Source organism: Coturnix japonica, chromosome 22, assembly GCF_001577835.2.
Source record: "Coturnix japonica isolate 7356 chromosome 22, Coturnix japonica 2.1, whole genome shotgun sequence".
Classification (NCBI taxonomy): Eukaryota; Metazoa; Chordata; class Aves; order Galliformes; family Phasianidae; genus Coturnix; species Coturnix japonica.
The window spans coordinates 55,131-78,560 of record NC_029537.1 but is presented as its reverse complement, the minus strand read 5'-3'; the positions used below and the strand labels follow the sequence as shown (position 1 = coordinate 78,560).

The 23,430-nt window shown below is 64.5% G+C and overlaps 6 protein-coding genes across 12 annotated transcripts in view; 3 read left to right on the top strand and 3 right to left on the bottom strand.

Annotated features, from left to right (window-relative positions):
- CAMK2B (calcium/calmodulin dependent protein kinase II beta) overlaps nucleotides 1-3,097 on the top strand; it is an 11,447-nt gene extending 8,350 nt beyond the window's left edge. The window contains exons 13-17 of the mRNA XM_032448845.1: nucleotides 88-132; nucleotides 332-380; nucleotides 1,230-1,305; nucleotides 1,368-1,462; nucleotides 1,600-3,097. Coding sequence (XP_032304736.1) covers nucleotides 88-132; nucleotides 332-380; nucleotides 1,230-1,305; nucleotides 1,368-1,462; nucleotides 1,600-1,832 — 498 coding nt within the window. The 3' untranslated portion in view covers nucleotides 1,833-3,097. The remainder of the gene's footprint in view (nucleotides 1-87; nucleotides 133-331; nucleotides 381-1,229; nucleotides 1,306-1,367; nucleotides 1,463-1,599) is intronic.
- A 525-nt stretch (nucleotides 3,098-3,622) lies between these two features.
- YKT6 (YKT6 v-SNARE homolog) lies at nucleotides 3,623-6,073 on the bottom strand. The gene is made up of 8 exons (XM_015882984.2): nucleotides 6,001-6,073; nucleotides 5,505-5,616; nucleotides 4,993-5,075; nucleotides 4,649-4,749; nucleotides 4,447-4,551; nucleotides 4,311-4,376; nucleotides 4,127-4,228; nucleotides 3,623-3,943 (listed from the first exon to the last, which is right to left on the bottom strand). Exons 2-8 carry the CDS (start codon nucleotides 5,606-5,608, stop codon nucleotides 3,908-3,910), a joined length of 597 nt encoding a protein of 198 aa, XP_015738470.1. The 5' UTR covers nucleotides 5,609-5,616; nucleotides 6,001-6,073; the 3' UTR covers nucleotides 3,623-3,907.
- Nucleotides 6,074-6,666: 593 nt separating this feature from the next.
- GCK (glucokinase) lies at nucleotides 6,667-10,762 on the top strand. Of its 3 annotated transcripts, none has more exons than XM_015882979.2 (10): nucleotides 6,667-7,075; nucleotides 8,011-8,173; nucleotides 8,259-8,413; nucleotides 8,656-8,775; nucleotides 8,843-8,938; nucleotides 9,232-9,331; nucleotides 9,416-9,599; nucleotides 9,680-9,835; nucleotides 10,099-10,332; nucleotides 10,497-10,762. In XM_015882979.2, the coding sequence occupies exons 1-10, from the start codon at nucleotides 7,031-7,033 to the stop codon at nucleotides 10,639-10,641; spliced, it is 1,398 nt and encodes a 465-aa protein (XP_015738465.1). In that variant the 5' UTR covers nucleotides 6,667-7,030; the 3' UTR covers nucleotides 10,642-10,762. The 3 variants fall into 3 exon arrangements, with proteins under 3 accessions (XP_015738465.1, XP_032304774.1, XP_032304775.1); XM_032448883.1 differs by having other exon boundaries at nucleotides 6,668-7,075; nucleotides 9,416-9,589; XM_032448884.1 differs by lacking the exons at nucleotides 6,667-7,075; nucleotides 8,011-8,173; nucleotides 8,259-8,413; ... (1 more) ...; nucleotides 8,843-8,938; nucleotides 9,232-9,331 and having other exon boundaries at nucleotides 9,473-9,589.
- A 744-nt stretch (nucleotides 10,763-11,506) lies between these two features.
- On the bottom strand, nucleotides 11,507-12,630 carry LOC107323667 (antimicrobial peptide NK-lysin). Its single transcript, XM_015882985.2, has 4 exons — nucleotides 12,484-12,630; nucleotides 12,147-12,253; nucleotides 11,933-12,034; nucleotides 11,507-11,843 (listed from the first exon to the last, which is right to left on the bottom strand). The coding sequence occupies exons 1-4, from the start codon at nucleotides 12,521-12,523 to the stop codon at nucleotides 11,679-11,681; spliced, it is 414 nt and encodes a 137-aa protein (XP_015738471.1). The 5' UTR covers nucleotides 12,524-12,630; the 3' UTR covers nucleotides 11,507-11,678.
- A 341-nt stretch (nucleotides 12,631-12,971) lies between these two features.
- POLD2 (DNA polymerase delta 2, accessory subunit) lies at nucleotides 12,972-16,392 on the top strand. 2 transcript variants are annotated; one of them, XM_015882983.2, is made up of 11 exons: nucleotides 12,972-13,104; nucleotides 13,455-13,669; nucleotides 14,364-14,485; nucleotides 14,636-14,759; nucleotides 14,833-14,947; nucleotides 15,061-15,259; nucleotides 15,344-15,424; nucleotides 15,495-15,652; nucleotides 15,746-15,873; nucleotides 15,949-16,050; nucleotides 16,120-16,392. In XM_015882983.2, the coding sequence occupies exons 2-11, from the start codon at nucleotides 13,462-13,464 to the stop codon at nucleotides 16,272-16,274; spliced, it is 1,392 nt and encodes a 463-aa protein (XP_015738469.1). In that variant the 5' UTR covers nucleotides 12,972-13,104; nucleotides 13,455-13,461; the 3' UTR covers nucleotides 16,275-16,392. The 2 variants fall into 2 exon arrangements, with proteins under 2 accessions (XP_015738469.1, XP_032304778.1); XM_032448887.1 differs by having other exon boundaries at nucleotides 12,979-13,116.
- AEBP1 (AE binding protein 1) lies at nucleotides 16,356-22,952 on the bottom strand. 4 transcript variants are annotated; one of them, XM_015882974.2, is made up of 21 exons: nucleotides 22,689-22,952; nucleotides 21,837-22,292; nucleotides 21,666-21,737; nucleotides 21,448-21,519; nucleotides 21,278-21,367; nucleotides 20,778-20,867; nucleotides 20,599-20,685; nucleotides 20,362-20,439; nucleotides 20,222-20,296; nucleotides 20,038-20,147; nucleotides 19,708-19,847; nucleotides 19,543-19,627; nucleotides 19,321-19,465; nucleotides 19,159-19,247; nucleotides 18,965-19,088; nucleotides 18,348-18,544; nucleotides 18,064-18,243; nucleotides 17,641-17,983; nucleotides 17,367-17,506; nucleotides 17,188-17,287; nucleotides 16,356-17,117 (listed from the first exon to the last, which is right to left on the bottom strand). In XM_015882974.2, exons 1-21 carry the CDS (start codon nucleotides 22,909-22,911, stop codon nucleotides 16,567-16,569), a joined length of 3,447 nt encoding a protein of 1,148 aa, XP_015738460.1. In that variant the 5' UTR covers nucleotides 22,912-22,952; the 3' UTR covers nucleotides 16,356-16,566. The 4 variants fall into 4 exon arrangements, with proteins under 4 accessions (XP_015738460.1, XP_015738461.1, XP_015738462.1 ...); XM_015882975.2 differs by having other exon boundaries at nucleotides 21,666-21,734; XM_015882976.2 differs by lacking the exon at nucleotides 20,599-20,685.
- Between the last annotated feature and the right edge of the window lie 478 nt (nucleotides 22,953-23,430).

The following is a 23,430-nucleotide window of genomic DNA, read 5'->3' as shown; positions in this document are numbered from 1 at the left end:
CCCCATGCCGCTGTGCTCTGGTCTCTCCTCGCCTCCTTCCTCCCCCTCTCTCCTCCTCCTCCTCTGTCTCTCTTCCTTCTCCTGTAGGAGCCTCAAACTACCGTAATTCATAACCCCGCGGACGGCATTAAGGTATTGCTGCCCTCCCTCCGCTTTCCGCCTCCATCCTCCCCCCATCTCCCATCTGTTCAGGGCTGGGGGCTCCCGGTGGTCCCAGGGAGGCGTCACCCCCGCGGCCGGGGCTCGTGGTTTCCCCCGTCCCCCCAAAATGGGCGCTGACCCCCCCACCCTCTGTCTCTCCCTCTGCACCGCCGCCCCCCCCTGCTGGCAGGAGTCGTCTGACAGCACCAACACCACCATCGAGGACGAGGACACCAAAGGTGATGGGATGTGGGAGGGTGGGGGCACGGGGGGCACTGAGTTGCATTAGAATGGAGCTGGGATGCACTGGAATGGCACTGGGATGTACTGGAACAGCACTGGGGTGCGCTGGAATGGAGCTAGGATGCATTAGGATGCACTGGAACGGCACTGGGAAGCGCTGGGATGATGCTAGGAGACACTGGGATGCACTGGAATGACACGGGTTGTGATGGGAGAAAGCTGGGAGGGACTGGGATGGACTGGGATGGACTGGGATGGACTGGGATGGACTGGGATGGCACTGGGATGGACTGGGATTTAGTGGAGTGATGCTGGGATGCACTGGGATGGAGCTGGGAGCGCTGGGGTGGTGATGCACTGTGCTGGGATGGCACTGGGATGGACTGGGATGGTGTGGGGGGCACTGGGATGGACTGGGATGAACTGGGATGGAACTGGGATGTGGTGCAATGCAGCAGGATGGCGCTGGGATGTCATTGTGTGCTGGGGTGGGAGCGGGGTGTGCAGTGTCCCCTGTGTCCCCAAGGTCCCCATTGTCTGTGCGTCTGTCCGTCCCCATGTCCCCATCATCCACCCGTGTGGCTCAAGGGTCAGTCGGTCCCTATGACCATGTGTCTGTCCCTATGGCCGTGTGTCCCTATGGCTGTGTGTCCCCTGGTCCGTGTGTCTGTCCCTATGGCCATGTGTCCCTATGGCTGTGTGTCCCTATGGCTGTGTGTCCCCTGGTCCATGTGTCTGTCCCTATGGCTGTGTGTCCCTATGGCCGTGTGTCCCCTGGTCCGTGTGTCCGTCGGTCCCCGCCCCCTTTGTCCCCCCGCGGTTCCGTGACCCCGCTGTCCTCGCAGCCCGCAAGCAGGAGATCATTAAGATCACGGAGCAGCTCATCGAGGCCGTCAACAACGGGGACTTTGAGGCCTACGCGTGAGTGGGGTCGGGGGGTCGGGCCGGGGTCGCGGGGCTGGTGCTGACGCGGCGCTTTGCAGGAAGATCTGCGACCCGGGGCTGACCTCATTCGAGCCCGAAGCCCTGGGGAACCTGGTGGAAGGAATGGATTTCCACCGGTTCTACTTTGAGAACCGTGAGTCCCGCACAGCCCGGCTGCCGCCCCCGCCGTCCCTGCCCTCCCACCTCCATCCCCATCCCTCCGTTGCCGTCCATGCGCTGGCTCTGCCCGCGTTCTCCCCTCATCCCTCCCGCACCCCGCTGTGCCCGCAGTGCTGTCCAAGAACAACAAACCGATACACACGACCATCCTGAACCCCCACGTTCACGTCATCGGGGAGGACGCTGCCTGCATCGCCTACATCCGCATCACTCAGTACGTGGACGCGCAGGGCCGCCCTCGCACCAGCCAGTCGGAGGAGACGCGCGTGTGGCATCGCCGCGACGGCAAGTGGCAGAACGTCCACTTCCACGGCTCGGGGGCCCCCGTCGCCCCCCTCCAGTGAAGGTGAGGGCGGATGGGGGGGGTCCCGCCGCCTCCGGACCCCCCCGAGCACCCCCGGCCCCGTCAGCCCGACCCGAGACCCCCCCGCCGAGGCCGAGCCGCCGGCCCGGTGCCGCGGTCCCGGAACACGCGTCCGCATGCCTTGTGCCCCCATATCCCACCCCATCCAACCCCCCGGACCCTCCTCTGCCCGGTGCCTGTGTTTGCAGAAAAAAAAAAGACAAAAAAAAAAGCCAAAACGACGGAAAACGTTCAAAAATCGCCTCCCCCCCCCAACCCCCCAATAACTCCCCAATAACCCCCCCAACCCAATTCCCCTCCTGGTTCTTCCTGCCCCGACCACGCTCCCGTTGGCACGGAGGGGCCGCTGGAGCACGCGGACCCCCATGGTGTCCCCCTCCGTGTGCTGGGCTGGGGGCGCTGCCCGGACCCCCCGGCCGTGCTTGTGGAGTTTCGCTGTTGCTGGTGGTGGATGTTGTTCTTTGGACTCTGCTTTCGCTCCCTCCCTCCCCGGGTCCCTGTACATAGAGAGAGCTCTTTATTTTTGAATTCCCGCGGGAGCAGCCGGTGCCCCCCCCCCCCCCCCCCTCCCGACCCCCACCCGCTGCTCCCCACCCATCCCTCTGCCCCACAAGTGTGGGGCGCGCTGAGGGTTGGGGGGCAGGAGTTCAGTCATTTGGGGGGTGGGGGGGTTCCGGCCCTAAGGGCGGGGAGCGGGCGGGGGGCTCGGGGCTGACCCAGCACCCAGGCAGCGGCGCAAGCACTTTAGACTAAGAGAAGGGGTCTCTTAGGGGGCACAGGCTGCTGCCCCCCCCCGCATCCGACCCGGCCTCCAGGGGTCACCACTCTTGGGGGGGGAACATCGCCCCACGCCCCCCCACATCCCCCCCAACGTCCCCATCCCGCACCCGTTGTCGCTGGGGCTGTTTGTGGCTGTGGCCGTGGGGCTGGGGGGGGTCGGGGGGTTATTTTCTGCATGCCCTTTGCGCGGGAGCACCCTGGAGCGCTAACGCTGTATGTCGAGGAGCTGAGCTGAGCTGTTTCTGTCCCATGAATGCTGGTGGATCGTTGCCGAATTTTCTCCCCTCTCCCCTTTTCTCTCGTTCTTTTCCATCCCTCCCCCCCTCCCCAGCATTTCCCCCCCCTCCCCCCTCCTCGGACCCCTTTGTCTTTTCTTTCTGAGCCTTGTAAGTGTAAAAGATGACTCTGATTTTGTTTTTGTCTCGGAAAAAAAAAAAACTGCAAATAAATTATGAGGAAAAACAACTGATATAAAGGAAATCCCGGTGGATGATGTGGGAGCTTTCCTATAGGGCCACCCCCCATTTCAGCCCCACATCCCGCCCCCAGACCCCCAAGCAGAGCTGAGATACAACCGCCAAAGACTTTATCGGCCACGGGTGGTGGCACAGAAACAACAGCAACACCGACCACACGACAGTCCCGAGAGAAAGCTCTGCCCATCCCAAGGGGGGGCTGGAGGCTGAGACCCCCCCTGGCTGCAATGGGGCAGAGTGAGGAGCCCCACACCCGTCCCAGCCGGTTCCCCATGTCCCAGACCTGTCCCCATGGGACGGGCAGTTACTGGGGGCTCAGACCCGTCCCAAAGGTGGCCGCCCCCACCAGCACCATTGACACAGGGCACAGGGTCCTGGCAGTGCCGCGTCCCTTCGGTGCCGCCCCGTCCCCACGGCCCCTGGTTCAGCTGGAGGAAGGGGACAGAACACAGCACTGACCCCCCCAACCTGCCGCAGACCAGAGCAGCTCATCTCCCCCACCCACCACCCCCCACCCCCCACAGCAGCCCCATAAAACCCCCCATTTCCCGCACAGCCCCAGGCCCTGCGGGGGGGGCGGCTCCTCTCTCCCCATCCCACGGCCGAGGCACTCGCTGGTGTGACAGGCGTCATGGCGGGCACGGTGCTCCCGGCGCTCCCCAGTCTGGGGCCCAGTTTGTGGGTAAGGCTGCGGCACGGCCCGGGAGCCCGCGGGTTCTGCTGTCAGTCCTGGGAGCAGCCAAGATCCGAATGGGAGTGAAGGCCCCGGTGGGTGCAGCAGGAGACCCCCGGCTCCGGGTCACATGATCTCACAGCACGAGTTCTGCTTTCGGGCCTGCAAAGGGGGGAGGAAACGGGCTGAGCTCCCTGCACACACGTGGGGTGACCTCGGCCCTACGGCTCGTGGCCACGCTCCAAAACCACAGAGCGAGGATCAGCTCTTGGAAGGGCTGAGCAGCTCCATGGTCACACTGGGAAGCTGAGCTGCTCACAGCCCCTGGGAGCAAAGCACACTCACGGTTTTGTAGAAGGCTTTGGACTGCACCCCCAGCACCTCCGACTTGGACACCAGGTCATCCAGCTTCTCCCCTCGCTCCAGCAGCGACTCCATGGTGTTGTGCTGCCCAAAGGAAGCGGAGCTGATGGCACCGCGCTCCCAGGGACGGAGGGGGGGAGCGGGGACGGCGGCGCCGGCAGCTCACCAGGATGATTTTGGTCTCGTCCAGCTCCGCCTGCACCCTGGTCATCGGGTCGGCATCGCGGGGGTTCTGGGATGGGACACACAGCGTCAGCGCGGCAGCAGCACACGCAGCACAGCGGGAAGCACAGCCCCCATACCTGGTATTTGCTGAGGTATCCATCCAGGGCTGAGTAGTTGATGGTGGAGGGAGACCCCGAGGGCCACTCTGCTCTGCTCACCTGCCTGCTGAACTCCTCCAGCACCTGCACAGGACACAGCGGGGTTTGTTCCAGCACGGAGCTGTCAGCCCTATAGGCAGCCCATGGAGGTGACCCACACGTCCTGCCCCACACGACTCACCTTGTCCAGCAACGTGAAGCACACCCGTGACGGATATTCATTGTCGGCAATCACCACCCCAGCCAGTCCATCAGCGCGCACGTACACGTGGCACAGGTAATCTGGGCACACAGGGGGGGCAGGGGGGCCCAGAGCCCCTCAGTGCTCAGAGCTCAGCCCCATAGAACAGGGATGGCTCTGGGGCTGGACCCTGCTCTGCCCCCCAACCTCCTGCCTGGAGCAGGGAGGGGAGCTGTGGGGTGACCATGGGCAGCTCCCCCTGCTCCCCCTGCTCACCTTGTTCCCCTGCTCCCCTTGTTCCCCTGCTCCCCTTGTTCCCCTGCTCACCTTGCTCCTCTGCTCACCTTGCTCCTTGACCGAGGCCCTGCTGCCCAGCTCCGAGCGCTCCACAATCAGTTGGCTGGTGAAGGTCATGAATTCCTGCACGCTGGGAGCACAAACCGCAGCTTCTTTAACGTGCTTTTACCTCAAAACTTTTCCCCTCCACAGCCACAGGTGCAGAAGCCGAAGCCCCCAAAGCTCCAACAAACCCCCACAGCCGGGAATTGGGGCGTTAATTAATTGTGAGCAATTCCAACAACCCAACAGTGACATTCACAGCACACAGAGCTCCCAGGGCTGAACCAACCGGTACCAAGTGGGGTGTGATTAGTGACAGGGTTTAATTAGAGCGAGGGGTGGGGTGTAATGGGATGGATGGGGGGCGGCTGTAATTAGAGTGAGAGGCTGGTTGTAATGGGCTGGATGGGGCTGGTTGTCACTATGTGTGTAATGGGCTGGATGGGGCTGGCTGTGATGATCTGGCCGGGGCTGTGACTCTGTGTGTGTGTAACGGCCACACGGGGCCGGTTCTGACCTGGATCTCTGGAAGAAGTTGAACGTGGTCACGTCGTGGGCGGCTTTGAGCAGCTGCACGCGGGGCTCGGCCTTGTACAGCACGGTCAGACTGAACAGCCTCATGGCGGCACCTGGGCACCGGGAACAACGGGGAGACAACGGAACAGCAGTGAGAGATCGGCGGGAGCAGCGAGATGAAACCGGGACCAAACGGGACCAAACGGGACCAAACGGGACCAAACGGGAGCCCATTGGGCACAACGGGCCCAAACGGAACCGCATCGGGACCCACCGGGAACTCACCGAGCGGCCATTGGGACCCAACGGGGCACAACGGGACCGAACCGGGACCCGCTGAGACCCCACCGGGCACAACGGAACCAACGGAACCAACGGAACCCACCGGGACCGCAACGGGACCCGCTCAGACCCCACGGGGCACAACGGAACCGAACCGGGACCCACCGGGCCCACGTCCCCCCCCCCATCGCCCCCCGCCCTCCCCCCATCGGTACCGGCGCTTTGGACTGTTCGGAACCGACGGCGGAGGGAGTGATCCCCACCCGGAAGTAGAACGGCGACGGCCGGAAGTGACCCCAACGCCGGTCACTGCCACGGAGCCACACCCGCCCTGCGCAGGCGCCACCCTCGCCCCGCCCACGTTTTGTCTTTCAGCCAATGAGAGAGAGACAGGATGGATGGCCACGCCCACCCGCCGCGTCGGAGCGGGGAGAGCCAATCAGCGCCTCGATGACGTCATGGGTGAGCCAAGAAAAGGGCGGGACTCTGCGTTGTGGGCGGGGCTTCGTCCGCGGGGGGCGGGGCCTGGAGTGATTGTGGGCGGAGTCTAAAAGGGCGTGGCCGATTGTGGGCGGGGCTTCCGAGGCGTGGGCACGTGTGGGCGGAGCCTCGTGTGTGGGCGGGGCTGTTCTATGGGCCCCCTATGGGGCAGCATCACCCCATAGAACAGACCCGTTATGGGGCAGCATCACCCTATAGAACACCCTATAGAACACCCTATAGAACAGCTCCCTATGGGGCAGCATCACCCCATAGAACAGCTCCCTATGGGGCAGCATCACCCCATAGAACCCCATAGAACAGACCCGTTATGGGGCAGCCCCCGTGCCCCCCCTCCCGTCCCTCTCGTGTCGGTCCCGTGTTGCCGCTCGGTGGGTCCCACTCGTGGCTGCCCCCGTTGCCGTGGTCCGTCCCCGTCGCCCCGTCACCTTTGTCACGGAGCCGCGGTCTCCATGGTGCCGTTGAAGAGCTGGCGGCCGTGACCAGGACACCGAGTGGTTGCCGTGACGACTGACGGGCCCACGGGCTCCTCACCGCCCCGCGGGGCCGCCGGCAGAGCGGGACGGAGCGCGGGCACCCCGCAGCCCCAGGGGCCGCCCCGGGATGTGGGGAGCCGGGCCCGAACCCTCCTGAGCCCGCGGCCGAGGGGGGGGAGCGGGGCCGCCCCATGAGCTAAAGGCGGAGATCCGGGCGGGGGGCACGTGGGGGGGCAGCGCCGTCCAGCCCACACCGACGGCTGCCCCCATGTTGGACCACAGGAGCAGGATGGAGAGCTGGCGGCACGAGAAGGTGAGCTCCAGCACCAGAACCCCACAACCCCATGGCCACGTTGATACATGGCCCCATTAACGCGTGGCCCCATTAACGTGTGGCCCCATGGCCCCGTGGCTGGGCCCTTATGTGGCCATACGATGGGGCTGAGGTGCTGGGAGGTCGGGCTGTGGGTGCTGAACATCAGGCATCACATGGGACACGTGGGATCCAGCCCCAGGAAGAGCCCAGTGGGACCCTGCGTCCTGCGCTGGTGTTGGGTGGGAAGGGGCAGACCCCAGAGCACAGCAAAGCCCCACATTGGGAGCATGGAGCCTGGGGGGGGTGGCAGGAGGGCAGGGGGCTGCACGTGGGGCACCATCAGCTGCACTTCACCTTGGGGTGCTCCTCACCTTGGGGCCATGGTGCTGTTTCCCCATGGGGGGGTTTGGGGCTGAGACCCCAGAGTTGTACCCACGGGGCTTCAGTGCTGGGGTGGGCATGGAGGGGTGGGGGGGATTCAGCGTGGAGCAGTGGTGCCCAGTGGGGTGGGGAGCTCTGTGTCACCCCAAAGGTGCTATGGGGTCACCTTGAGGGCCCCATTGGGATCACCCCAAAGGTTCTGTTAGGGCCAGGGTTAGGGTTAGGGCTAGGGTTGGGGTTAGGGTTGGGGTTAGGCTCTGTTGGGGTCACCCCAAAGGCTCCATCGGTTCGTCCCTTTGCAAAGCAGTAACAGCAGGAAAACAGCCCCAGCGCTGCAGCCTTGGGCCTGCTGACTAATGAGGCCTTAATGCAGCCAGCACAGCTGCTGCGGGGCCGCAGCGTGGCAGGGGGAAAACAGCAGGGACGGCGGTGGGGGGGGAGGTTGGGATCCCCTGGGTTGGGGTCCCCTGGGTTGGGGTCCTTTGGGTTGGGGTCCTTTGGGTCCTCAGCACTCGCTGCCGGGGGTCCTGCGGCCCCGGGGGTCCGTGCAGGTGGAGCAGATCCTGTCCGAGTTCCGGCTGAAGGAGGAGGACCTGCGGAAGGTGATGCAGCGCATGCAGAAGGAGATGGACCGCGGGCTGAAGCTGGCGACGCACGAGGAGGCGTCGGTGAAGATGCTGCCCACATACGTGCGCTCCACGCCGGAGGGGTCGGGTAAGGAGCTGTGGGGCTGAGCCCCCCCCGTGCTGCGGAGCCGTGGGGTGGCAGCAGCTGCCCCACGTGTCCCCACGCGCTGCAGAGGTCGGGGATTTCCTCTCGCTGGACCTGGGCGGCACCAACTTCCGCGTGATGCTGGTGAAGGTGGGTGAGGGCGAGGAGGGGCAGTGGAAGGTGAAGACGAAGCACCAGATGTACTCCATCCCCGAGGACGCCATGACGGGGACGGCCGAGATGGTGAGCGGGGCCCAAGGGGTCCTGAGTGCAAAGGGAAGGGGGGTGTCCCCAGTGTGTGTCCGTGTGGGGACAGTGAGGGTCTGGGGATGGAGCGGTGGGACGTGGGGGTGAGGTGGCATTGGGGACAGGGAATGGGACATGGTGGGTTGGGGGGCAGGGAGGTGGGGATATGGCAGTGCTGGTGATGGGGGGCTGGGGCTGCAGCTGGGGGCACCGCAGTGACATCCCTCCTTTGTCCCCAGCTCTTTGACTACATCTCGGGGTGCATCTCCGACTTCCTGGACAAGCACCAGATGAAGCACAAAAAGCTGCCCCTGGGCTTCACCTTCTCCTTCCCCGTGCGGCACGAGGACATCGACAAGGTGAGGGGACATTGGGGCGGGGGGACACGGTGCCACCGCGACCCACACCCACCGTGCTGCCCCCCAGGGCATCCTGCTGAACTGGACCAAGGGCTTCAAGGCCTCGGGAGCGGAGGGGAACAACGTGGTGGGGCTGCTGCGGGACGCCATCAAACGGCGTGGGGTGAGACGTGCCCCCAGCCCCACTGTCACCGTCTGTGTCCCCACCCTGGGTCTGCAGTGTGTCCCCATCCCATATCCCCCATCACTGTGTGTCCCCATCCCATATCCCCCATCACTGTGTGCCCCCATCCCATATCCCCCATCACTGTGTGTCCCCATCCCATATCCCCCATCACTGTGTGTCCCCATCCCATATCCCCCATCACTGTGTGTCCCCATCCCATATCCCCCATCACTGTGTGCCCCCATCCCGTACCCACCATCACTGCATTTCCCCTTACCCCCCTGGTGCAGGACTTTGAGATGGACGTGGTGGCCATGGTGAACGACACTGTTGCCACCATGATCTCCTGCTACTACGAGGACCACAGCTGCGAGGTCGGCATGATCGTGGGTAAGGGGCTGCAGGGTCACACTGGGGGGACACTGGGGGGAACAGAGCAGCCCCAGGCCCCAAAGCTGCCCCCCAACCCCGCAGGGACGGGCTGCAACGCCTGCTACATGGAGGAGATGCACAACGTGGAGCTGGTGGAGGGCGACGAGGGCCGCATGTGTGTGAACACGGAGTGGGGCGCGTTCGGGGCGTCGGGGGAGCTGGACGAGTTCCTGCTGGAGTACGACCGTGTGGTGGACGAGACCTCGCTTAACCCCGGTCAGCAGCTGTAAGGAGTGGGGCATGGCGGCTCCTTCCCGTGGGGTGTGGGGCGGGGGGAGCGGGGCCTTGACACTGCGCCGTCCCCAGCTACGAGAAGATCATCGGGGGCAAATACATGGGGGAGATCGTGCGGCTGGTGCTGCTGCGGCTGGTGGACGAGAACCTGCTGTTCAGCGGGCAGAGCTGCGAGAAGCTCAAGACACGCGGAGCCTTCGAGACGCGCTTCGTGTCGCAGGTGGAGAGGTACAGGGGGGGTATGGGGGTCCATCATGGTGCCTCATATCAGCGGGTGCCCCCCATCCCCTCTCCCCAGCTGCCCCATGTGGGGTCCTGCATTCCATCGCCCCATGGCAGCGATCTGCAGCCAACCCTTATTGGGGTTCCAAAGCCATTTCTCAACCCCTCATTTCCTCACACTAGACACTGAGCTCCCCTGCCCCATCCCTGTATCCTGTGTCCCCCATTGGGGTCCCCTGCCCCATGCCCACACCTCTGTCCCATTGCAGCGATTCAGGCGACCGCAAGCAGATCTACAACATCCTCACAGCCTTCGGGCTGCTGCCCTCGGGGTCGGACTGCGACATCGTGCGCATGGTGTGTGAGAGCGTGTCCACTCGCGCTGCCCAGATGTGCTCGGCTGGGCTGGCCGGGGTCATCAACCGCATGCGGGAGAGCCGCAGCCAGGAGACCCTCAAGATCACGGTGGGGGTGGACGGCTCAGTCTACAAACTGCACCCCAGGTGAGCCCACGGGGAGGCGTCATCCCCTCACCTTAACCCTAACCATAACCCTAATCCTTACCCTAACCCTAACGCTAACCCTATCCGTATCAGTGGCCCTAACCACAACCATACCCCTCATCCTAACCCTACTCCCACCCCAAACCTTCCTCCTCCCCCTGCAGCTTCAAGGACCGTTTCCACACCACAGTTCGGCAGCTGACCCCCGGCTGCGACATCACCTTCATCCAGTCGGAGGAGGGCAGCGGGCGCGGGGCCGCGCTCATCTCGGCCGTGGCCTGCAAGATGGCGTGTATGATGGGGCAGTGAGACGCGCCCAGGAGCCAGGACCGATGTGGGAAGGGCTTGGATGGCGCCGGGACGGTGCCGGGGCTCCCCAATAAATGGGGTCGGCGTGGACTTCTCCTTCGGGAACGCTGTCCCAGCGCTGCTCTGTATGGCCGCTCTGTATGGTCCCCTCCCCGAGACCCCCGGGTCATTCTGCAGACAAGGATGGAGCGCTGGGGGAGCCGTGGTCCCACTCATGGGGCAGCACCTGGTGACCCCAAACCCGACGGCCCCCCACAAGTCAGCATCCCCACCCCGCTCGGTTCTGGCGGTCACAGCCCCATGGTGACATGTGCCACTACTTGCTGCCATGTGGAGCTCAGAGCAATCATCGTGGGGCCAACAGCTGGGGACCCCACTCATAATCCCATGGGGGCTGTAGGGGCACCTTGGGGTCTGGGGCTCCCTGCCGTGCACAGGCAGATGGAGCCCCGTGGGGGTGAGGACACCCTGGGGGTATGGGGCTGCCAAGTGGCACCCCACAGTATGGGGACCCCCTGGGGGCAGGGGGACATCGGGGGGCACCCTGGGGTCATGGCACACAGCCCCTGCCATGAGGTCCTGTGCTCTGCCTGGTCCCGTTGGCTGCAGGATGCTGTGACCACAGAAAGGATCTGCTGTGCTCTGACTGCCTGGGAGCGACACAACGGGACCCACTGGGCTCAGCTTGTCCCCCTCACTGCGTCCCCTCCATCACACCATCCCAAACCCCCACGTCCCCACAGGGTCCTCGTCCCTGAGCTCGCTGTGCACCCGCCCCCATAGCCCCATCACTGAGGTTCCCACATGGCAGCCCCCCCATCTCCAGAGCCCCCGTGTGCCCCCGCAGCCAAATAAAACCCAAATCGAAGGGGCAATGAGATGAGCAGCTTTATTGCGTGGGAATGGGGTGCAGGTTAAGGCTGGGACGGGGCTGTATATCTGCATTGTGGGGTCTGCACACAGGATGTGGGGCTGTGGCACAGGATGTGGGGCTGCAGCACAGGATGTGGGGCACAGGATGTGGGCTCTGGCCGCGCTCAGCCCTTGCACAGCCCCAGGGTGGTGCACACAGAGCGGGGATCGCTGTCGTCCTGCAGCGCGTCGCTGAGCTGCTGCCGGAGCTTCTTCCCCAGCTGCCTGCAGATCCCCTTCAGGATTCTCTTCGTACCGCAGACCTGGCCCAGTGCTGTGCCAATGGCCTCCTGTGGGTCCCGGCCCCAGGGTGTTAGTGGGGCTGCAGCCACTGGGCCCCCTGACCCTGCCAGGACCCCCCACTCACAGCCCCACTCACCTCATCGGGGTCGTCACCAACGATCTTCTGCAGCTTCTTCACCAGTTTGACGCAGGCGCTGCATTTCATCTTGCCTGGTCCCATTGCGTCCCCTTCATCCCACTGTGGGCACAGCACAGACCCTCAGAGCGCTGCCACCCACCCTCCCGCCCCACGCTCCAACCCTACACGGGGCTGCCCCACAACGTGCCCCACAACCAGGGCGCATCCTCACCACGGCCGAGCCGTCCTGCAGCAGCTGCCATTGCTGCTCCCAGGGGCTCCCAGCAGCCACGTCCCGTTGGTCATCGTGGGGCGGCTCAGTCACCACCACCTGCAACACTGGAGATGGAAGGGGTCACCACGCTGCCCCATAGCAACCTCCGGCCCCATTGAACACCCCCATCCCCCCTGACCCCACGTCCCCATATCCACCCCCTCCATGTCCCCATATCCACCCCCTCTATATCCCCATATCCACCTCCATGTCCTTATATCCACCACCTCCATGTCCCCCCCTGACCCCACAGCCCCCCGTTCCCATCCCATGTCCCCCCATATCCGCCCCATACCGGCCCCCATTGCCATCATGACGATGATCGCAGCCGCCATGTCGCCCCGTAGCGCAGCTCAGCGCGTCCCACCCGCCTTTATAACCCCGCGGTGGGGCCGAAGGAGCCACTCAGCGTGAAGGAAACACAACGAGGCCTTAAAATGGGCACGGACCGAGCGCTTCGCCCCACACCCCCGCCCCACATCTCACACCGCCCCACAGCTCACACATCTCACACATCTCACACCTCCGCCCCGCTCGTCACGGCGGTGTCACTGTGTCGTTGTGTCACTGTGTCGTTGTGTCACTGTGTCACTGTGTCGTTGTGTCACTGTGTCGTTGTGTCACTGTGGGCACGGCGGCTCCATGTCCCTGCTCGGCCCGTGACGCCATGTTGGTTTGTTTGTTGCCCGCAGGTCACGTGGTCCCGCCGCTCACCCCGCGGGCCGTGGGACCCAGGACCAGGCCTCACCGTCACCATGGCAACAGCGGTCAGCATGGCGCCGCCGCTCTGACGTCACTTCCGCCGCGCGGGTTCGCCGCTTCCGCTGCCCGTGTTGGCGCCACTCGGTGCCCCCCCCGGTGCGACACGGGCCGTGTGCAGACGGCCGTCACCACGTGACCTCTGACCTCTGACCCCGTACGGCACCGTGTGGGAACCGGATGTGGGGGGGGTCCGGTACCGGGGGTGATTTATGGGGGTCCGGTACCGGGGGCTGAGGGGGGAGTTTGGGTAACGGGGGCAGTTGGGAGGGTCACGTGGTCACAGTGCGGGTAACGGGGGCAACCGGGGGGGGAGGGGTCGTGAGAGGGGACCGGGGGGTCACGTGTCACCGGTGGGGGGGGGATTCGGTACCGGTGGTCACGTGGGATGTTACTCGGTACCGGCGGTCACGTGGGGTGTTACTCGGTACCGGTGGTCACGTGGGGTGTTACTCGGTGTGGTTCCGGGTCCCATCCCGGTGTCCCTGACCCCCCGTTCCCCCCCAGCCCCGCCATGTTCCCGCCGGTCCCGGTTCAGTCCCTTCTGTCCGCTCCGTCCGCCGCCCCCGCCCCGTTCCCCCGCTCGCTCAGCTCCGTGTCGGACCGTTCCGCTCCGTTCCGCCTGGGGGAGCGCAGCTTCGCCCGACAATACGCGCATCTGTACAGCACGAGGCTGCTGGGAATGAGGCCCCGCCTGGAGCGGCGGGCACGGAGCCGATGGGGTGAGACCCCCGAGACCCCCACCCCCGTTATCGCCCCGTTATCGCCCCGTTATCGCCCCGTTACCTCCCCCCGGTGCACCCCCCATCCCGTCCCATCCCCCCACTGTCCCACCGCACGTTTCTGGGCTCTGCTTCTCATTTGGGAACACTGACCCCCCCCAATGCACACAGTGGGGCTGCAGCTGGATGGAGCTCCGGGTTCAGCTGATTCCTGCCCCCAGGCAGCCACATACCCCCATACCCACATACCCCCGTACCCACGTACCCACGTACCCACATACCCATATACCCCCATACCCACATACCCCCATACCCACATACCCCCATACCCCCATACCCCCATACCCACATACCCCCATACCCCCATACCCCCATACCCACATACTCCCATTCCTAACGTTGCTGTTGCTGTTCCCAGCCCCCATCACCCCCCTCATCCCACCCCGTCCCCCCGTCCCCTCTGTCCCCCCGTCCCCTCTCACTCATCCTCGTCCTTCCCACCCCAAACCCCAGCATGGTGACACACCCCGGGGTCGCCCTTACACCCTTCCATGGCCGCTTTCCCAGCACTGTGGGATGGGGGGTTTGCTCTGGAGGCCTGGAAGCTCCATGGGGGTGTTTTATGGAGCAGCCTCAGCACGGTGCCAGGGGCAGCGATGTGTCATGGTTTTGTTTGAACCTCCCGGCCCCGCAGGTGACAATGTGCTGCTGCGGAAGCTGTGTGAGCTGCAGACAGGGGAGCGGTGCTGCGTGGTGGGGACGCTGTTCAAGGCCATGCGGCTGCAGCCCTCCATCCTGCAGGAGATCAATGAGGAGGTAGGGCTGAGCACCCCCCCCTCCCCACCGCTTCCTCCTTGGCTGCCGTGCTGGCTGCGCACTAAGTGAAAGCAGCTGGAGAGCAGCCCCAGCACAGGCCGTGAGCCTCACTGAACCGGGGGTCTCGCTCTCGTCCTCCCCACCCTCCAGCACAACCTGGTGCCGCAGCCCCCCCTGGCCAAGTACGTGGACCCGTCGGACGAGCTGGTGCTGGAGGACGAGCTGCAGCGCATCAAGCTGACGGGGAACATCGAGGCATCGAGGCTGGTGACAGGTAGGGGACGGCGGTGGGGCGGTGGTGGCCCAGATGGTGATGGTGAGGCTGAGTGTCCCCCCACCCGCTGCAGGCACCGTGCTGGCTGTGTACGGCCACGAGCAGGAGGATGGGAAGTTCCTGGTGGAGGAGCATTGCTTTGCCCACCTGCCCCCACAGCTGCCGTGGTGCGGTCCCAGCACCGATAGGTGAGTTCCTGTCGTGTCCCCATTGTGTCTCCACGTGGCCCTGGGAGCCATTCATCCCATCCATCCTGAGGGACACGATGGGGGCTGCAGTCCTCTGCCTGCCCCCCGCCCAGGTTTGTGCTGCTGGCGTCGGGGCTGGGGCTGGGCAGCGGCAGCGGCGAGTCCCTGCTGGGCACACAGCTGCTGGTGGATGCGGTGACGGGGCAGCTGGGTGCTGAGGGCCAGCAGAGCTGCGCTGCTCTCATCTCCCGTGTCCTGCTGGCCGGGAACCTTCTGAGCCAGAGCACACAGAGCCGGGACAGCCTGCACAAGGTATGGGGAGAGTGGGGGGGGCCGGTAGGTGGGAGGGAGGGATGGAGAGAGATCGTGCTCCTCACCGCATCCTCACTGCCGCAGGCCAAGTATTTGACCAAGAAAACACAGGCTGCCAGCGTGGAGGCGGTGAAGATGCTGGATGAGATCCTGCTGCAGTTCTGCGTGAGTGCCTGGGCTGGCAGAGCGGCCCCCGCAGCCCCGCAGGCCCCCAACAGCCTCACTCTGCCTGCAGAGCTCCGTGCCTGTGGACGTGATGCCCGGAGAGTTTGACCCCACCAACTACACGCTGCCGCAGCAGCCTCTGCACCGCTGCATGCTGCCCCTCTCCAGCGCCTACCCCACGCTGCAGCTCGTCACCAACCCCTACCAGGCTGACATAGATGGCGTCCGGTGAGGCACAGTGTCACCGAGGCTGGGATGCCGCTGGTGGTGTGGGGTTGTGCTGCAGGTTGCACTGAATACAGATCCACCCTCAAAATACAGGTTTTTGGGGACGTCAGGGCAAAACATCAGCGATATCTTCAAGTACAGCAGCCTGGACGACTACCTGGAGATCCTGGAGTGGACGCTGCTGGCGGGACACATCAGCCCCACAGCCCCCGACACGCTGGGTAAGGAGGTGCGGGGTCCCGGTGCCACACAGTGGGGTGCTGGGTTCAGTTCCCCAGCTCACTCTGCTCCTGCAGGCTGCTACCCCTTCTACAACTCAGATCCCTTCATCCTCACCGACTGCCCACACGTCTACTTCTGCGGCAACGCACCCAAGTTCCAGTCCAAGCTGCTGACCGGTGAGTCCCCGCTGCTGCCCATCCCTGTCCCCGTCCCCATTCATGCTGTGACGCCTGCCTGTCCCGCAGGGGAGGATGGGCAGCGGGTGCTGCTGGTGGCAGTTCCAGCCTTCAGTGCCACACAGACCGCCTGCCTCATCAACCTGCGCGACCTCAGCTGCCAGCCCATCAGCTTCTCTGTCTTTGGAGCCGAGGACGACAGTGACATGGAGCTGGGGCAGTGACATGGAGGTAGGGCAGTGACAGCACAGACGTCACCTCATCCCCCTGCGGCGCGGTGCGGTGGGGAAGCGATGCGGTGCTGCTACCAATACAGCTTTGTTTATTTGTGTAACAAAACCACGCTAGGGCCCTGCCCTGCTTCCTCCATGCTGTCACAGTGTCACCACCAGCTGCCTGGGCACGGGGATGTGTGTGTGTGTGCGTGTGTGTATGTGCCCAGCCCAGGGGCTCCGGGAGCACGGCACGGTGCTCTCATGGAGCACCTGGAGGCAGGAGTGAGGGGACAGGCATCCCCTAATCACCAAAGTTCACGGTGTAGGTCTCTGCAGTGGTGAAGGGCTGTGCCGTCCCTGTGCCCACATCCCACAGCTCCGTCACCGTCACCAGCTCGGTCACCAGCTCCGTTTCAGTCTCCATCTCCCAGGTGCCGGCTGTGGGTGGCTCCTGGCTCCACGGTGCGTACGTGGTGCTGCTGAACGGGCCGGGCAGCGCCGTGCTGGGCGGTGGGGCCGTGGGGCCGGCGGTGCTGGCGGTGCCGTTCAGTCGCCGCAGCCTCATCCGCTCACGGAGCCGCTGCCGGAGCCGCAGGCGCTGGCGCAGCCGCAGGCGCTCACGGAGCGTCATGGGGCGGCCGGGCACCACGCGGCGGATGGGCCGGTTCCCATTCATGGCCATGATCTCACGGATGCGCTTCCAGTTGGAGCGCGCCAGCACGAAGTTGCACTGGGTGGCCCCGATGTCGTAGAAGACGCTGCAGGTCTTGGTGCTGGGGTTGTAGCCCTCGGCCCGCGCCGACACGCGGTACTCACCCGGGTTCAGGATGCGCCAGTAGTCCCCACCGCTGGCTGTGGGCGGAGAGGGGGTCAGGGGGTGAGGGACCATCCGTGTGCCACGACAGCCCACCCCACCTCCTACCTGTCCTGACGCTGTGCTTGATGCCGCCCACCACGATGGTGGCGTTGGCGATGGGCTCTCCCTGCTGGTCTGTCACCAAACCTTTGATCCCCCGGTGGGTCTGCACAGAAGGGGACAAGGGCAGCGCACGGGGACAAGGGGACGACCACCAGCTCCCGGCACCGGACCCCAGCTCCTACCTGCTCCATGAAGATGAGCAGGGACTCCCGGTTGTTCTCCCACTCCTGGTGCAGCTCGCTCTCGTGGGGGAACTTGTCACAGCCCACGTAGATGGACAGCTCAAAGCAGTTGGTGTGCAGATAGCTGAAGTCATTTATGCCTGCCAGAATCCCAATGGTACGAGAGCTGCACGTTACCTCCTCCCACCCCTCAGCTCACTGTTGCAGTGGGATCCCTTAGGTGAGGACGGCCCTTAAGATGAGTCCAATGGCTGCCACCTCGATGCCCACTTACTGCCGGTGCGGGGCTTCCACTTGGCGCCCTGCACGATGCCCATGGCCTCGGTGACATCCTGTGTGTGGCAGCCCCCACGGAAGGTCTCGGTCATGGTGAGGTGTGCGGAGGCGTAGGAGATGGCCAGCCAGCGGAACACTGCGTGGTCGGGCGTCTCGTGCACCTCGGGCCGCTCGCCGTCCTCATCCTCGTCCTGTGGGCGCGGGGCTGCAGCGGTCTCACTTTGGGGCCGCGCCGCGTCGAAGGGGAAGGAGACAAACTTCTCCCCGCCCTGCAGGTTGGCTCCCAGCACAAAGGGGTTCTTCTCCATCCAGGCCATGATGGCTCTGGTCTCCACGGCCACCTGGGGAGGGGACGCTGTGCCACCCGTGTGCCACCCGTCCCGTTGTGCCCCTGCCACGCTCAGGGTGGGTGTGTGCTCACCGCGGCGTCCTCCTGCAGGTAGTGCTCTGGGATGGGGATGTGGTGGCTGGGGAAGCGATGTGGCACCAGCTGCCGCTCCTCAGCTGCCCACAGTGGCGACGTCAGGTCAGGGAAGTTCTCAAAGAGGTCGAAGCCCTCCTCGGTCCAGTGGCCCAGCGCCCAGTTGCCCAGCTCGGAGCCCTGAGGGAGCCCCAGTGCCACCAACACCACCCCAGTGCCACCACCCCAGTGCCACCACCCCAGTGCCACCACCCCAGTGCCCCCCCGCAGCCCCCCGCTCTCACCGCCTCCCGTGCCAGCTCGTATCCGTCGGGGTTGAGCGAGGGCACGAGGTGGATGCGTGTCTCTGTGACCAGGCTGCGCACGCGGGGGTTGCCGTCCTGGTACTCCTTGCACAGGAACTGCATCAGCAGCAGCAGCAGCTCCCGGCCCAGCGCCTCGTTGCCGTGCAGCCCCGCAGTGTAGCGGAACTCGGGCTCTCCTGCAGGGATCATGGGGTACGGGGTGTGTGGGGTTGGGGTAAGGCACCCAGCCCTACCGCCTATGGGACAGCACAGCCACCACTAGGATCAGGGCCCGGGTTGGCTTTGGGGTCAGGGTTAGGGTTAGGGTCAGCTTTAGGACGAGGGTGAGGATTAGCTGTAGATTTAGGGTCATGGTTAAGGTTAGGACAGGCTTTAGGGCTAGAGTTAGCTCTAGGGTCAGGGTTAAGGTTAGAGCTAGGGTTAGTTTTAGGTTCAGGGTTAGGGTTAAGGTTAATGTCAGGGTAAGGCTTTGGCCATTGCTGCAGTGGGACAGGATTAGTGTTAGGGTTCCCTTATGGCACAGGGTTCAGGGTATGGCAGTGACAGAACTCAGGTAGGGGCACGGCCACCTGCAGTGTCCCCACGCCCCCCCTCACCCGTCTCGTGCTCCCCCGGGTTGTCAGAGATCTCCATGGCGTAGATCTTCAGCCCCCGTGAGCTCTTGCCGATGTTGTAGATGCGGGTGATGGTGGGACACTCCTCGTTCACCACCTTCATCAGCTGCAGGGGAGGGGACAGGCGCTGGGATGCAGCGTGGGGACATGGCTGTGTATGGAGCCATCACACCCACCTGCCTCATGTCCTTGTAGCTGTGGTGTCGGAAATCCAGGTTGTCAGTCGACGTCACCTCGTTCTGCTGCGTGTAGTAACTGCTGACGGCTGCGGAGGACAGTGATGTGTCCATGGTGTCCTGGGGACCACCAGCCCCGTGTCCCCTCCCGGGGCCACTCACAGGACAGGGGGCAGCCCAGCACTTCCAGCCGCAGGCACAAGCTGCCGTTCCAGGTCTGCGGGTACACGCGGATGTAACGGGCCACCATGGGCTCGGGGAACTCGGTCAGCACCGGCGTGTCCTTGTCCACGTTGCCATAGAACTTCTGGGGACGGGGATGCACCGCAGGGTGGCACAGTGTCCCCGTTGTGTCCCCCCCATCACCCCTTCCTCCCCCCATACCATCTCCTCGTAGCCGTTGGTGTACATCACCCAGTTCTGGCTGTCATTGCTGAAGCCCACATAGAAGCTGGTGACGAAGTCATCGCTGTGGGAGGGATGAAGGGGACAGTGTGGGACCCCTGCAGGGCTGCCCCACAGCCCCCCCCCCACCCGCTGGCCCCGTACTGGATCTGGGAGTCGCGTCCCTGTGTGATGACTCCGGTGAACTTGGTGGTGCGACGCGTGTCCACCTCCAGCCAGTGGGAACGGCTGTCGTCCTCCGCACACCACGCGCCGTCAAAGAAATCATCCTCATTGGGACCCGCCTGGGGACAGTAAGGTACATGGATGGGGTGAGTGGGGACAGGGATGGGATGGGATGGAGATGGGATAGGGACTGAGATAGCAATGGGGTGGTGATGGGATGGGGATGGGGACAGGAATGGGGACAGGACAGGGATGGGGATGGGATAGGGGTGAATGTCGATATGGGATGGGGATGGGATGAACACCCACCTGCATGTTGAGGCGGCCGCGCTGTGCACCCAGCCCATGGCGCAGCATGGAGGAGGCCAGGATCTGATCATCCTCCACACGATGGGACTCCATCCCGATGGGGGGACACTCTGTGGGGACAGGGGACGGGAAGGCCATGGCACTGCAGCGTAGTGGCCCTGACCACGGGGATGGGAACACTCACTCGTCTTCTCCTCTGGTGGTGCCCACTCATCCTCATCTGGTTCCCATTTCTTCCCACCCGGCTTTTTGGGTTTTCCTAGAGAAAAGGGACACAGTGAGGGGGGCACAGGCTGGGCAGGGCACAGGGTTGGGGTCACCCACCTTTGCTGTCCTGGCCTTTCTCCTCTGCCCACGGATCCTCCTCCTCCTCCTTGCTGCTTCCGCCCTTCTTGGGCTTCCCTGGTGGGAGAGCAGCCATCAGGGATGGGAACAGGGACAAAAAGGGGACAGACAGGGATGGGGATGGGATGGGATGGGATGGGATGGGGACAGGGACAAGGACAGGAACAGGATGGGGACAGACAGGGATGGGGACAGGGCTGTGCCACTGCTTCTCACAGGGCTTCAACTTCTCATCTGTCTCCATCTCTTCCTCTTTCTCCGGCTGCTTCTTGGGCTTGGGAGGTGGGAGCAGCCCGTAGTCCACTGTGGAGTGGGGATGGGAGTGAGGGGCTGGGACCCCCCTGGAGCCCCACAGAGCCCCCTGGGAGCAGGGGATGGGTCCTGGGGTCACTCACAATCATCGTAGTCGGGTCGCTCCCAGCCCTCCTCGTAGTCACGCTCAGTCACAGGGCCAGGCAGTGGCACAGGGGGCTCCTTTGGTGTGGCTGGGGATGGCCAAAGGGTTTGGGGTGCCTATGGGGTCCCCTATGCCTCTGCAGGGTCACTGTGTCCCTATGGCATCTTCATGTCACTGTGAGGTCCCCCCTTACCCTACGGGGTCCTCACATCCCTGAAGTTCACATACCTTTATGGGGTCCCAAGTCTCTGCAGGAACCCATATATTCCAGTGGGATGCTCATATACCATGGCATCCCTGTAACCCCCATGTGGGACCCTCTCTGTCCTCACAGGACCTCCACATCCCCATAGGTGACCCCTACAGGACCACCATGCCTCCATGGGCCCCCTGCACCCCCCACTCACTGGGATGTCCCTGTACCCCCCCCACCCCTGGTGACCCCAAACCCCCCTCCCAGCCCTGGGGTCACCCCTGTCCCTGTGTCCCCGCACTGACGCGTCGTTGCCTCCGGTTGGGGCCAGACCCGCTCGGGTTTCCTCCTGTTTGGGGGTTTGCGGGGCTTCTGCTGCCGCCGGATGTACTCAACTGGGGACAGAGGGGGACACTGACTGTGGGGCCATGAGGGATGGGACCCCACAGTGCCCCCGTGAGCCCCAGCACCGTACAGTCCTCGTAGTCCTCCCGCTCCAGCTGCTCGTTGTAGTCCAGTGTCGGCGGCTCCGGCTCCTCGGGGACCTCTGTGGGGTGACATGGGACACAGAGGTCAGGGGAATGACATTAGGATGCAGGGAGGTGGCCCTGGAGATGAGGGACATGGCCCCAGGGCACAGGGAGGTGGCACTGAGACATGGAGGGGTGACAGGGGACGTGGGGTGGCACTCACCTGCCTCAGGCTCAGGGCTCTGATCCTCCCGGCCCCACTCCCAGCGCTGGGTCGGCCGCTCCTCCACCTCTTCTAGGACGGGGACACAGGGGACGCGATGTATTGGGGTGGGACATGGGTGGCATTGAGCTCTGCCCCAAAGGACCCCACAGTGTGCCCCCCCCCACTCACCTCGGTCTCTGCCATCCTCCTCCTCCTTCTCCTCGGGGACCCACGGCTGCCCCACAGACAGAGATGTCCCTGGTCTGTCCTCACCCCGTGGGGGCTGTGGGGCTGTAGGGGGCTCCCAGGGGTTGTCGGGTGGCTGCGGTGGCCTCGTGTCCAGGGGCTTCTTGGTGGCCTTGGGGGGCTTCTCCTTGGGGGGCTTCTCCTTGGGGGGCTTCTCCTTGGGGGGTTTCTCCTTGGACTTTTTGGAGCCCTTGGGGGGCTTCTCAGAGCCTTTGGGGGGCTTCTCTTTGGGCTTCTTGGGGGGCTTCTCCCCATCAGCGTTCTTGTCCCTGTCCTTGTCCTTGTCCCTGTCCTTCTTGGAGCCCCGGTTTCTCTCTTTGGGTTTCTTGGTGGGTTTGGGTGCTTTGTCCTTCTTGGGTTTCTTGGGTTCCTCGGGCTCCATCAGCCGCTCTGGAGGTTCTGTGGGAGCAGGGCGGGATGGAGGCAGCCCCCAACCACCCCAGTGCCCCCACTCGGTGCCCCCAGCCCTGCCCAGCGCTCCCAGTTCTGTTCATTTCAGTTCACCCCAACTCACCTCACACCCCCCGGTTCCCCCTGTGTCGTCCATCCCAGTGCTCTCATCTCGGTTCCCTTTATCCCATTTCCCTCCATCTCAGTGCCCTCGTTTCATCGCCCTCATCCCATTTACTCCCATCCCAGTTCCCCCAGTGCCCCCGGTTCCCCTACTCCATTCTCCCCCATCCCAGTGTCCCCATTCCAATTCCTCCCCAGTTCCAGCGCCCCACACTCCATCACCCCCATCCCATTGTGCCCACCCGATCACTCCCACCCCGTCACCCCCCGCCCCGCACTCACCGCCGTTCCCCGCTCCCCGCTCCCCGCCGGTCCCGGGCTGAGCTCCGAGCCGCCCATCGCTGCCGTCCGCTCCTTCAGCGCCGTCTCCGGGCGCCAGGAAACCGCGCAGAAACTCTTCGATCTCCGCGTCCGTCAGTGCGGGAGCGGCGGGGCTCGGCCCGGCCCCGGGCAGCGCCGGGAGCAGCAGCAGCAGCGGGAGCAGCGCGGCGGAACGGGGCGGCATCGCGGAACGGCACCGAGCGGAGCGGGACGGGACCGAGCGGAGCGGGACGGGACGGGATGGGATGGGATGGAATAGGATAAGGGGGGTGTACGGGGGAGGGGCGGCACCGCCCTGCGGGGGGACCGGCTCGGGCCGGAGCGGTACCGACGGCGTGGGACGGAGCTGCGATGGCATCGCTCTGATATTGCACTAATACTGCTGATATTGCTGATATTGCTCTGATAGTGCTCTGATACTGCTGATGTTGCTCTGATATTGCACTGATAGTGCACTCGCGTTGCACTCATGCCACACTGGCATTGCATTGGCATTTGCATTGCACTGACCCTGCACTGGGGTTGCACTGGTGCTGCCCTGGCATTGCGTTGGCAGCAGCGCTGCACAGCAACCAGCTGCACTGACGCTGCTCCGGACCGGGACTCCGTGGCACCGGCACCGCGTGGGGTCGGTCACGGCGCTGTCACTGCCCTGGCACAGGGCTCGGGACCCCCCTTGGTACCACCCAGCATCGCCCCCCCC

Excerpts from the sequence above, each read along its gene's own strand:
- YKT6 (XM_015882984.2), bottom strand. The coding sequence starts at position 5,608 with ATGAGGCTGTTCAGTCTGACCGTGCTGTACAAGGCCGAGCCCCGCGTG. Across the intron at positions 5,076-5,504 it reads AACTTCTTCCAGAGATCCAG|CGTGCAGGAATTCATGACCT; the intron begins GTCAGAACCGGC and ends TTGTGCTCCCAG. Across the intron at positions 4,377-4,446 it reads GATACCTCAGCAAATACCAG|AACCCCCGCGATGCCGACCC; the intron begins GTATGGGGGCTG and ends GTCCCATCCCAG.
- GCK (XM_015882979.2), top strand. The coding sequence starts at position 7,031 with ATGTTGGACCACAGGAGCAGGATGGAGAGCTGGCGGCACGAGAAG. Across the intron at positions 8,414-8,655 it reads TGACGGGGACGGCCGAGATG|CTCTTTGACTACATCTCGGG; the intron begins GTGAGCGGGGCC and ends CTTTGTCCCCAG. Across the intron at positions 8,776-8,842 it reads GGCACGAGGACATCGACAAG|GGCATCCTGCTGAACTGGAC; the intron begins GTGAGGGGACAT and ends GCTGCCCCCCAG.
- LOC107323667 (XM_015882985.2), bottom strand. The coding sequence starts at position 12,523 with ATGGCGGCTGCGATCATCGTCATGATGGCAATGGGGGCCG. Across the intron at positions 12,035-12,146 it reads TGCAGGACGGCTCGGCCGTG|TGGGATGAAGGGGACGCAAT; the intron begins GTGAGGATGCGC and ends CTGTGCCCACAG. Across the intron at positions 11,844-11,932 it reads TTGGTGACGACCCCGATGAG|GAGGCCATTGGCACAGCACT; the intron begins GTGAGTGGGGCT and ends CGGGACCCACAG.
- POLD2 (XM_015882983.2), top strand. The coding sequence starts at position 13,462 with ATGTTCCCGCCGGTCCCGGTTCAGTCCCTTCTGTCCGCTCCGTCCGCC. Across the intron at positions 14,760-14,832 it reads GGCATCGAGGCTGGTGACAG|GCACCGTGCTGGCTGTGTAC; the intron begins GTAGGGGACGGC and ends CACCCGCTGCAG. Across the intron at positions 15,874-15,948 it reads CACAGCCCCCGACACGCTGG|GCTGCTACCCCTTCTACAAC; the intron begins GTAAGGAGGTGC and ends CTGCTCCTGCAG.
- AEBP1 (XM_015882974.2), bottom strand. The coding sequence starts at position 22,911 with ATGCCGCCCCGTTCCGCCGCGCTGCTCCCGCTGCTGCTGCTGCTCCCG. Across the intron at positions 22,293-22,688 it reads GCGGGGAGCGGGGAACGGCG|AACCTCCAGAGCGGCTGATG; the intron begins GTGAGTGCGGGG and ends CTGCTCCCACAG. Across the intron at positions 20,148-20,221 it reads ACCACCAGAGGAGAAGACGA|AGTGTCCCCCCATCGGGATG; the intron begins GTGAGTGTTCCC and ends CTGTCCCCACAG.